This window comes from Rana temporaria, chromosome 12 (assembly GCF_905171775.1).
Source record: "Rana temporaria chromosome 12, aRanTem1.1, whole genome shotgun sequence".
Taxonomy (NCBI): Eukaryota; Metazoa; Chordata; class Amphibia; order Anura; family Ranidae; genus Rana; species Rana temporaria.
The window spans coordinates 28204451-28216473 of record NC_053500.1 but is presented as its reverse complement, the minus strand read 5'-3'; the positions used below and the strand labels follow the sequence as shown (position 1 = coordinate 28216473).

The window sequence follows — 12023 nt, the reverse complement described above, 5'->3', positions numbered from 1 at the left end:
TTAGGAGAACAGACTTTAGTTTGTAGGGATCACTATACTTTACCTCTGGTCTAGGAATTGGTTTTACCGGTTTCTTCGATCCCAGTTTCTTCATAGCATTGTAGTATTTTTTTTGTTCTTCTGTCATGAATATATCTTTTCCTCCAAAGTATAAGAGAAAATCAGATTTGTTATTTGCAGTTTCATTGTTAGAAACCATCAGAAGAGTGATTGCAGATAACTTATACTACCCCACTACAACCAAATTCCTCCCCCCCCCACTTGCACTACTGAACAGCAAAAGTGGAATCTGATTTGTTGCCATCGGGTAATACAGACTGGCTAAAATTAACACAGATGTCAACTGCTTCTGCACAAGATTATAAACTGTATTTCTAGGACAAACTTGTTGGTTGCCGCTGCGGACCTCCTGATAATGCTAGTTGCCTGGTCATTACCTTGACTGCAATAATGTGTTAGATATTGGCCTGAAACAAGTATGCAGATCAGGAAAATTAGCGTAAAGTCTGAAGTATTGGGGGCAGATCCACGTACCTTCGCATAATATTCCGCCAGGCGCAGCGTATCTAAGATACACTACGCCGCTGTAACTCAAAGAATTTGCGCCGTAAGTTACGGTGGCGTAGTGTATCTTTGGCGGCGTAAGGGGCGCACCATTCAAATCTCTGTGATGGGGGCGTGTTTTATGTAAATGCGTTGTGACCCGATGTAAACAGCGTTTTTTTTTAACTGTGCATGTGCCGTCCGTGGGGGTATCCCAGTGCGCATGCTCGAAATTAACCCAGAACAAGCCAATGCTCACGACGGTGACGTCATTCTACGCAAATCCCTATTCGCGAAGGACTTACGCAACCAACGTAAAAAATTCAAAATGCGAGGCGGGAACGCCGGCCATACTTAACATTGAGTACGCCTCATAATAGCAGGTTTAACTATACGCCGGAAAAAGCCGAACGCAAACAACAATAAAAAATGCGCCGGACGTACGTTCGTGGATCGCCGTAACTAGCTAATTTGCATACTCGACGCGGAATTCGACGGAAACGCCACCTAGCGGCCGCTGAAAAATTGCAGCTTAGATCCGACGGCGTACTAAGACGTACGCCTGTCGGATCTAGCCGAGATGCCGTCGTATCTTGTTTTGAAGATACAAAACAAAGATACGACGCGCAAAATTTTAAATTATGCGGCGTATCAAGAGATACGCCGGCATAATACTTTTGTGGATCTGCCCCTTTATCTACATTGTTGTTTCAGGTCAATAAATCAAAGTACCAATTAGAAAGCCAGGAAACTACTAGCATTTATAGAATAAGTAGTAGCATAGCAGCCTTCCAAAAAAAGTATTACCTCTAAAGACAAAATCTACCCAAAAGGGGTATCTGCCAGGGCTTGGCGACAGATCTCCCCCACCCCCTGCACTATTGTAAGAGCCCTTTCACACTGGGGCGGTGGGGGCATCGGCAGTAAAGCACCGCTATTTTTAGCGGCACTTTACCGTCGTTTTCGCACTGCTATTTGGCCACTAGGGGGGCGCTTTTAACCCCTGCTAGCGGACAAAAAGGGGTTAAAATTGCCCTGCAGCGGTTCAGCAGTATTCACCGCTCCTACAGCACCTCAAAGATGCGGCTAGCAGGACTTTTTTTTACCGTCCTGCCAGCGCACTGCTCCAGTGTGAAAGCCCTCACACTGCTCACTCATACTCTGTCCAGAAGTGAAAAAAAACCTTTTGCATTTCAATATATAATCACAACGGTGCTGTGGACTGGGAAAGATCTCCCAATCTGGAAAGCACTGGGAATCCAGCAAGGGATCACAGCCTGTGCCTCGTGTCGCACAAAACAACAAAATCCCAATTGGATAGTATTCTTCTTTGAAAAATATTCACAGCATTGTTGATACATTACTTTGTATTCAAGCTTCATACTACGTTCAACAAGCACATTCTTTTGCCGACAGTTAAATGTTTGGAAAAAAAGTGTGTGTACACATATATATATATACACACACACACTGTATGTACATTATATATCTGCTACAATGGACCCAGGTAGTCAGCTATAGTACGATATCCATGACCTATATATAAGACCAATCTACCCAATACTTATCTTTTTCTTCTGTTGGTTGAAGTTGTCAATGATGACACCAATGAAAAGGTTCAGAGTGAAGAAAGCTCCAAAAATGATGAATATTACAAAGTATAGATACATGTACAGATTTATTTCATACTGAGGTTGTTCTTCAACCTGCAAAACAGGAATGTTCAGTTATGACAGTGCCTATTCCTGCACCACTACTAAAGGTGAGTTACATTCAGCTCCTCACAATACTCATCAGATAATGGTTCCACATATTTTATATATATACACACACACACACCTGTACCTGTAGCAGAGTACATTTTGGCCTAAATTTATGAGGCAATTAGATTTTTTTTTATTGGATATGTTTTAGAACAGAAAGTAGAAAATATTATTTTTTTTTCTTTTAAAAATTTGCGTTTATTTTTTTTATTCGTTTAAAAAATAAAGAACCCAGTGGTAATCAAATTGATTACCACCAAAAGCTCTAAAAGGATATAAATTGAATTTGCGTACAAGGTTGCATGATGACGCAATTGCCAATTAAATTAGCGCAGTGCTGAATAGCAAAACATTTCCTGGTCATGAAGGGGGTAAAACCTTCAGGTGGTTAACCACTTAAGGACGGCTGGGCACAATCACATACCTGTACGTGTCTCTTTAAGCCCAGCCGTGGGGTCGCGAAGCTCCGTGACCGTGCCCGCGGACCCAAATCGCCGCCGGTGTCCCGCAATCAGTCAGCAGAGCTGAAGAACAGGGAGAGGTGTGTGTAAACACACCTTCCCTGTTCTTCATTGTGGCAGTGATCGTCTGTTCCCTGATATAGAGAAAGACAATCACTGACGTCACACGTCCAGCCCCGCCCCCCTACAGTTAAAAACACATATGAGGTCACACTTACCCCCTACAGTGCCCCCTAGTGGTTAACTCCTAAACTGCAATTGTCATTTTTCACAGTAATCAGTGCATTTTTATAGCACTTTTTGCTGTGAAAATGACAATGGTCCCAAAAATGTGTCAAAATTGTCCGATGTGTCCGCCATAATGTCGCAGTCACGAAAAAAATCCCTGATCGCTGCAATTAGTAGTAAAAAAAAAAGATTAATAAAAATGCAATAAAACTATCCCCTATTTTGTAAACGCTATAAATTTTGAGCGAATTCCCGAACATACGACTGGCCGACGCAGTGAAGATACAACGTTTATGTACGATTTGCGACGCGTAAAGTTGCCCCTGCTATATGAGGGGCAACCAATGTTAAGTATAGCCGTCGTTCCCGCGTCAAAATTTAAAAATTTACGTTGTTTGCGTAAGTCGTCTCTGAATAGGGCTGGACGCCATTTATGTTAACGTCGAAACCAATGACGTCCTTGCGACGTCATTTAGCGCAATGCACGTCGGGAAATTTTAGGGACGGCGCATGCGCAGTATGTTCGGCGCGGGAACGCGCCTAATTTAAATGATCCACGCCCCCTACCCGGATCATTTGAATTAGGCGGGCTTGCGCCGGAGGATTTACGCTACGCCGCCGCAACTTTGTGAATCAAGCACTTGCCCGTAAAACTTGCTGCGGCGTAACGTAAATGAGATACGTTACGCCGCCTCATTTTTAAGCCAGTCTACGAGAATCTGGCCCAGTGTATACTGACAGTTTCCTTGTGGCATATATAAAACAATTTAAATGTATTTTACTTTTTGTTTTGACTTGTCCTATTGAATAAAAATTCCTAAACTGTACATGCACCCATACAGATAGGACAGTCACTTCTTTTGTGTAGAGGACAGGTCCAGTTTATGACGTTTTGCGCCCTTCTGAGTTTACTTACATTTCTGGAATCCACAGCTGCATACATGATATCCATCCAGCCTTTGAAGGTGGCCTACAGAGAGCAGAAATAATTTGATACTGAATTTCAAAGCGGATGTAGTGCTTACGTTGATATTTTCCATCGCTCTGTTCTCTCATTCCCATGCCATAGATGACAGAAGTGATATATTGTCCATGCTACTCATGCACATCATACCATCTCAGTGATTTCCTTACCACTTGTAGAAGCGAAAGGTATCCCAGACCAACATTGTCAAAATTCACTTTGACATTAACCCATCGCACTTCTTCTGTGTTGTTTAAACCGAAGCATTCTGAGCGATTATTTACCACGGAGAGGTCAAATAACTCGGACGTTGTTGTGTTGATACATCGATAGAATTTACCAGCGAACATGTTGACTCCCATGATACTGAAGATGAGCCAGAAGATTAGACAAACCAGCAGTACGTTCATGATGGAAGGGATGGCTCCCAGCAGTGCATTTACCACCACCTTAAAAACAGTAAACCCTTCAAAATTAATCTGCTTCCAAAAGCTCAGTTTCCAATTCAACTAAAATACTTAGCAGGGCTATGTGTTACTATGACAGTACTTTTATAATACTTTGATATACGATATTGTATAATCTGCACAAATAAAGGGCTTGCACAGGATAAGTAAGGCCCTGTACACACGAGAGGATATCCGTTGGAAACGGTCTGCCGGACCGTTTCCAGCGGACATTTCTGCTCCCGATTTTGATCTGATGGCTGTACACACCATCAGATCAAAATCCCCGCGGAAAACATACGCGGTGACGTGGCCGCGAAAAAATGTCCGCTAGGCCGTACACACGACCGGATTTGTCTGCTGGAACTGATCCGCGGATAAATCCCAACGGACAGATCCGGTCGTGTGTACGAGGCCTAACAGGTTAGCAGAATGGAACATGATTCAGCAGCGATCGGCCAAATTGTGATCCATCTGTGGCTGTGCCTAAACGATCGTCTTCTGTCCAACAGACTTGTTGGAAAATCAATGTATTCTCACAACACAGTCTAAAAACAATATCCCAGAAGAGAGGATTCCTTTATCCAGGTCGATTGTGGATGAAGGTATTTATTTATTTTTTCATTTAGCCTAATGCTCATTTTATAGTGGATGTAAACCCAATTTTTTTTTTTGCTGTCACAATGTAGAGGAAAATATTTTCTATCATCTGTGCCCAGTCTTGCCGCAAAGAGTTAATCCAGCTCTGAGCAATCCTCTTTTATTGTTCAATGAGATAAAACGGACTAACAGAGAAAAACCTTGGTCCATTCCGCCCCCTTGCTGTGAGTGACAGGTTATTTACATATCTCATGCACTAGCCTGGAGACAGGCATTATTTTTTAATTCCCACCCCCACTCCTTTTCTGAAGTCATGTGGTTACTTTTCTGGATTTTGACTGGATGTTAGTGATCATAGCAGAATTCAGTGTAAGTAATACAAAGGACAAAATGCATGTTGACAAGGGGAGTGTAGAGGTGGGCAGGGAGTCTACTGACATCACGACTCCACCCACAGAGCTCCAGACAACACATCCACCCCCAGAATCTGCAGTTTTTCGGTTCTTATAACAGACAGATGGGAGACATTTGACAGGTAAGGATACATGCAGGAGGCATCTATATCCTTATAGATCAGCACTATGGCAGTAGTTTAGAAAGGATGAGAGTGGGTTTACATCCACTTTAAGGCAACCAGCATCTAATATTGTCGTTTCTTTATGGCTTCTAGTAAACTGTATGCAAGAATACAAAACAAAGTGTAAAAAACCTGGTATTCTGGCACCACTTTTTATATCTTCCTGACAATTCTTAATAGCCAATAGTGAACCAAGCAAATACTGTATATACTGTACATTTACTGTATAAACAGCCTTGCTATGTTTTCTTTGGAATAAATGTGTATATAAAGGGCCAGATCCACAAACGAATTACGCCGGCGTATATATGGATACGCCGCGTAATTTTTAAAATGCCCCGTCGTATCTGTGTTTTGTATCCACAAAACAAGATACGACTGAATCTGGGCTCGATCCGACAGGCGTACGTCTTAGTACGCCATCGGATCGTAGGTGCATATTTACGCTGGCCGCTAGGAGGCGTTTCCGTCAAATTCCAGGTCGAGTATGCAAATTAGCTAGATATGGCGATCCACGAACGTACGTCGGCCCGGCGCATTTTTTTACGTCGTTTCCGTAAGGCTTTTTTCGGCGTATAGTTACCCCTGCTATTTGAGGCGTATCCTATGTTAAGTATGGCCGTCATTCCCGCGTCGAATTTTGAAAATGTTACGTCGTTTGCGTAAGTAGTTCGCGAATAGGGCTTTGCGTAGAATGACGTCACCGTCGTAAGCATTGGCTTGTTCCAGTTTAATTTTGAGCATGCGCACTGGGATACCCCCACGGACGGCGCATGTGCAGTTGAAAAAAAACGTCAATTACGTCGGGTCAAGACGAATTTACATAAAACACGCCCCCCATCACATCCATTTGAATTGCACGCCCTTACGCCGCCAAAGTTACACTACGCCGCCGTAACTTACGGCGCAAATTCTTTGAGGATACAAAAAAAAAGCTGTAAGTTACGGCGGCGTAGTGTATCAGAGATACGCTACGCCAGACGGAGGAATGCGCCGCGCTACGTGGATCTTCCCCAAAGGGTCACTTTAACAAAGCCAAAAGTGTTTAAAACTACGCTAATCCCATAACCTGGCCACACATGTTGCAATCTGATTTTACGATCTCCTTTAGCTCTCCCAAAACGATATAGTAATAACTCTACTTAAACAAACCATTCTATATATGCAGTTAGGTTGACTCATGTGATTCATAGTTGATTTATAGCCAGCTTTAAATGGACTAAAACTGCAATACAATCATCTACACTGTATTTTCAGAAATTCTGTAAAGAAATCAGGGCATAAAAATATTTACTCACCCTCATGCCTTCAAATCTTGATAATGCTCTTAGAGGTCGGAGGGCTCTCAAGGTTCTCAAAGATTTGATGGCTCCGAGTTCTGAGTAACCCATCCAGTTAGCAGTTAAACTGATCAAAGACACCTTTAAATAGTAAAATATTAATTACTCACTATATTCATGACAGAAAAAGGAGTCATTTCATAGAACATGTCAACACAATTTTTTTTTTTAGAATGGACTTTCCTGTTAATTTTTAACCTTAGAGAACATTGTAGACTACCACAGTCTCTTTAAAAATCCCACCAGTAGAGCTTGACATTTCCAATAAAATATAAGTTATCCAGCTCCCAGGAAAAACAGGTTAAAATAGAACTATTAGCAGATTTATTTTTTAAAGCGGAGGTTCACCCTAAAAATCATCTATATACCATTAGATCCAGCATACTGCTGACATCTACAGTATGCTGGTATTTTTTTTTTTTCGCTGTACTTACCGTCTTATAGTTCTTTTCACCCGGCCCCGAGTAGGCGTTCCTATGAACAGGCGTAGATAGACGAACTAGGACTCGGCGCTATACGGCGCCTGCCGTGTAGCGCTGACTGCGCAGGCGCCGTATAAAGCCGAGTCCCAGTTCGTCTATTTTCGGAACGCGTGACGCGCCTTACCCGCACGTCAATCATCTACGCATCTTAATAGGAACGCCTACTCCCCGGGGCAGTGAGAACCCGGAAGCCGGGTGAAAATAACTATAAGAAGGTATGTACAGCAGAAAAAATAAATACCAGCATACTGTAGATGTCAGCAGTATGCTGGATGTAACGGTATATAATTGTTTTAGGGTGAACCTCCGCTTTAATACAGAATGCACATTCTCTTTCTAAATTGTAATCCATATATTACATATTAATATTTATAAACCTAAATATTTTTGATGGTTTAGAAAATAGAACCATAATATTCTTAATAATAACCAAATTATTCTCAAAATAATAATACACTTAAAATAATTCCGACGTCCACAAGATCAAGTCAATTCAGCTATAAAACTTTAGCATAGCCCCAGAATCAAACACACAACCTTCCACAAACTGATTCTAAGTAATATACTTACATCAACAATAAGGAAATCCAGCCAGCACCAAGCGTTAGTGAAATAAATCTTGAAGCCATAAGCTGTCCACTTTAACAACATCTCAATCACAAAGGCATACGAGAAAACTTTATCAGCATATTCTAGTATAGTCTTTATAACCTTCCTCTGCTCAATGTAGATGTCCTCGAACGCCTAAGAAGGAAAACACATCAATGGAAATTGAAAGTGATTATTACAAATTTTTCCCTTTTAAATATTTTTTTTCTCTCAATTGGGTTTAGATGTACAACATAAATAAACTGTGAATATGCTGTAAATGACAAATTCTACGTTCTAGTTTGGTATTAGTGCTTGCTTGTTCATAAAGGTATCTGGAGCTCTATCAAGTTCTGTAAAATCTAACTGAAAATAGATTAGTCTAGCTGAGAAGAGGAGAGAATAGATCATGTTTAATTGCCTTACAAAAACATATTCATTCACGACAGGTTAGGGTTGACCCGTTTTCAAAGAAACTTCCATGACAGATAGAGTCATGTAGGAAGTGTTCCCTTCACCAAACTGTGACAATAATTAATGGAATGTATTCAAGGCAACAGATAAGATAAACATTTTCTACACTTGCAACCAGTGGTGGCTGGTGCTCAATATTTTGGGGAGGGGTGGCCAACAAACCTACCCCCTTCACTCGCACATATCGCCAACTTCATACCCCCCCTCCTGCACATGCCGACCTCGGTACTCACACTGCTCCCTGCACTGGCAATCTCTGCATCCCTCCACTCCTTGCCTGTGCTTCTGGCTGGGAAGACCTGCTTGTTGGAGCTATGGGCTCTGCTAGGACAGTGCCCAGTGCGAGTTCTATGGAGCTGGGAAGGCGTGGCTTCTCCTGGTCAAACAGGAAGTAGGTCCTAAGATTCCATGGCCAATCAGGTCCCAGGACCCACTTCCTGATTGGCCAGGAGGAGAAGCAGGAAGACACTAGCGAATATTATTTTTGGCTAATATGGGATGGGCTTAGGGTGTAGTGTTCTGCACCCTGAGCAAACCCTTTTTTGAAGCCAATTAGAGCCTTCTTTATTTAAACCCTTAGCCCCCTTTCACACTTGTACGACTTCAAAGTCGCGCAATTTTGCGGCCGCGATTTTACCGCAATTTCAATGAATGCCTGTGTAAGTGGCATCAAAATCGGACCAAAGTAGTGCAAGGACTACTTTGAAGTAGGCACAACTTAAAGTCGTGCCAGTATGAATGGTAGTCATTGGAAATCATGGAGAATGACTTGTCATACGATTTTTCAGTCCAAAATCGTGAGACAAGTCGTATAAGTGTGAAAGGGGACTTAATGGGGGACTATTTAAAAAGTGCCAGGAGTTGACGGCATTTATCACATTATTAAAGGGGTGGTTCACCCTAAAAACTACTTTTTCTTATTCCACTGCCCCCCCACATTACAATCCGATTAAGGCTCTTATTTTTTTCATGCTGTACATACCTTAGTACAGCATATTCACCCGTGCATCCGGGTTGCGAGTCCCGCGGGAGTGGGCGTTCCTAACATGCGTGTGATTGACGTTTTGCCCAAAAACAAGCTCCCCCCGTCGCGTAAGCCACGTCACGGTTGGCGAAAGGAGCCGAACGGCGAGTCGGCGCTATACTGCGCATGTGCATCGCCGTTCGGCTCCTTTCGCCAATCGTGACGCGGCTTACGCGATGGGGGGAGCTTGTTTTTGGGCAAAACGTCAATCAACAGCATGTGAGGAATGCCCACTCCCGCGGGACTCGCAACCCGGATGCACGGGTGAATATGCTGTACTAAGGTATGTACAGCATGAAAAAAATAATAAGAGCCTTAATCGGATTGTAATGTGGGGGGGCAGTGGAATAAGAAAAAGTAGTTTTTAGGGTGAACTACCCCTTTAATGAATCTTCTGCTGATAAATGTATTGTCTAGATGATCAAAGTTATGGTAAAGGGTGATACTCTTTTCTGTCTCGTTGGGAGGTATGAGGTTAGTACATGTCTTATGATCCACAGTCTTTTGTGTTTAGAAATAGACCAGTTGCATGCAGCTTTTCATTTACCAGAGCTCCACTGCTGAGCAGGATCATGAAGATGATAAATGTTTCAAACCAGTTGTGCTCAACAATCTTGAAGCAGGTTTTCCGAATGTTCCACCAAAGTTTCCCTTTTTCCGTTTTGATATCAACGTACAGACATGGACATCTTTTCACACAAGCTGTTATTTATGAAAATAAATACATAAACAAGAAAAGAATGCATTTTAAAGGTGGTCAGTTCAAATACAATACAATTCACATCTCTTGTGTTAGAGGGGCCACTATCCGGGCCCTTTCACATGGGGCGGACACCGGCAGCATATGAGCATTTGGATGACAGGTCTTTGTCCATTTCGCTGACTGATACACAGCCCACTGTTCCCTATGGGGCAGTGGGATAGAAACGGATCACCTGTCTGTTTCCATCCGACTGTCAACCTATCCGCTGGGCGGATGAGGGACGGATCCCCACCCATCTGTTTTTAGCGGATCGTATAATGACTGGTGTCAGCGGACACATGTCTGCTGACATCTGCCGCTCCATAGAGAAAAATGGCGGTTTCAATTTTGTCCACCTGAAAAACTGACAGGTGGACCCGATCAGAACGTCCATGAGAAAAGGGCCGAAGTGAAACATTGCATGTCAGGCCCTTCCTAGGTGATAAAGCAACGATTCATATATTATGCAGACCTTGCAATTTAGTGCATCTGCCAACTGCTTCTTCTTTTCGCAGCCCATTCATGAATTGGGGGAGGACCTGAGATGTGATGGCACTGACCAATCAGAATCCATCTGGTCTGCCCTGGAAGCCCTAATGGAGAAGAGGGAGGACAGTGGGGATTTCATATCCCTGGACCGCTGGAGCAGTTGCTGACAGCTCGGCAACTCCATAAGTAAATACAACGGGTATCGGGGGTCTGCTGTTAGTTCACTTTTACAATCTTTCTGTAAAAGTTAAATTAACCCTTTAATTGCAGGAGAGAAACATTCCGTTTTCTACCAGTCATGGCGGTGCTGTATGGCAGAGATGTAAATCCCAGGACTAAATTAACAGAAATACAAATCCTTTGGCACATAATAAGCCTCCCACTCATATGTATTCCATCTTTGCATTGAGTCATTTTCCTGGAGTTCAGTTTTAACAAGAAATCACCATCTATACATTTCATCAACAATTTTTAGTTATTGTGCAATAGATCTCGTCTTGATATGCTATCAAACATACAGGTACATTATTCAAAAACTACAAGTCCCAAGAGAAACATGCTTTACAGTTCTGTGAACTCTTTTGAATTATAAAAAAAAGTTGAAGAAAAAAAGGTGCAGGTTTGTTAGTTTCTCTTCTCTTTTTTCAAGAGATAATGTTCACAAGTTTACTGATGCGTATTTAAACACCTTTACCGGCTTATCTGCAGCAAAATACGAGATATTGTATAACTTGTGTTATATTGTACATTCAGCATATGCAAAGCACCACTATGGAATAAAAGTGGACGTTATCCCAGGACCAGAATGGCTGGTCTATAGATTGAAGCAACATGCTTCAATTTGAATTTATTCACTGCATTCACTTGCACCTTCCTCTTCTACATTACAAGCATGGAACAGATATTAAATCCAAGAGAGCTCCACAAAATTCAAGACAGCTTGTTGACCACGTTCCCCATATTTTTTGAAACTTTGGCTGGTTGCACACAGGGGGGCAGATTCAGATAGAGATACAAGGGCGTATCTCCTGATACGCCGTCGTATCTCTGAGTTCCGTCGGTCGGATCTATGCGCCTGATTCATAGAATCAGGTTCCGCATAGATCTCCCTAATATCCGACAGGTGTAAGTGACTTACACCGTCGGATCTTAGGCTGCAATCTCACGCTGGCCGCTAGGTGGCGCTTCCATTTGTATACGCGAGGAATATGCAAATGAGGAGTTACGCCGATTCAGAAACGAACGACCACCCGTCGCATTTTTTTTTTTACGCCGTTTGCATTCGGCTTTTTACGGTGAATA

The 12023-nt window shown here is 42.5% G+C and overlaps 1 protein-coding gene across 2 annotated transcripts in view; it reads right to left on the bottom strand.

Moving 5' to 3' along the window:
- Positions 1-12023, bottom strand: part of SCN4A (sodium voltage-gated channel alpha subunit 4) — a 140942-nt gene that overhangs the window by 12316 nt on the left and 116603 nt on the right. For both annotated transcript variants that reach the window (XM_040331479.1, XM_040331478.1), the window contains exons 18-24: positions 10038-10192; positions 7975-8148; positions 6881-7003; positions 4130-4408; positions 3912-3965; positions 2112-2249; positions 44-148 (exon numbers count right to left, since the gene is read on the bottom strand). In XM_040331479.1, coding sequence (XP_040187413.1) covers positions 44-148; positions 2112-2249; positions 3912-3965; positions 4130-4408; positions 6881-7003; positions 7975-8148; positions 10038-10192 — 1028 coding nt within the window. The remainder of the gene's footprint in view (positions 1-43; positions 149-2111; positions 2250-3911; positions 3966-4129; positions 4409-6880; positions 7004-7974; positions 8149-10037; positions 10193-12023) is intronic.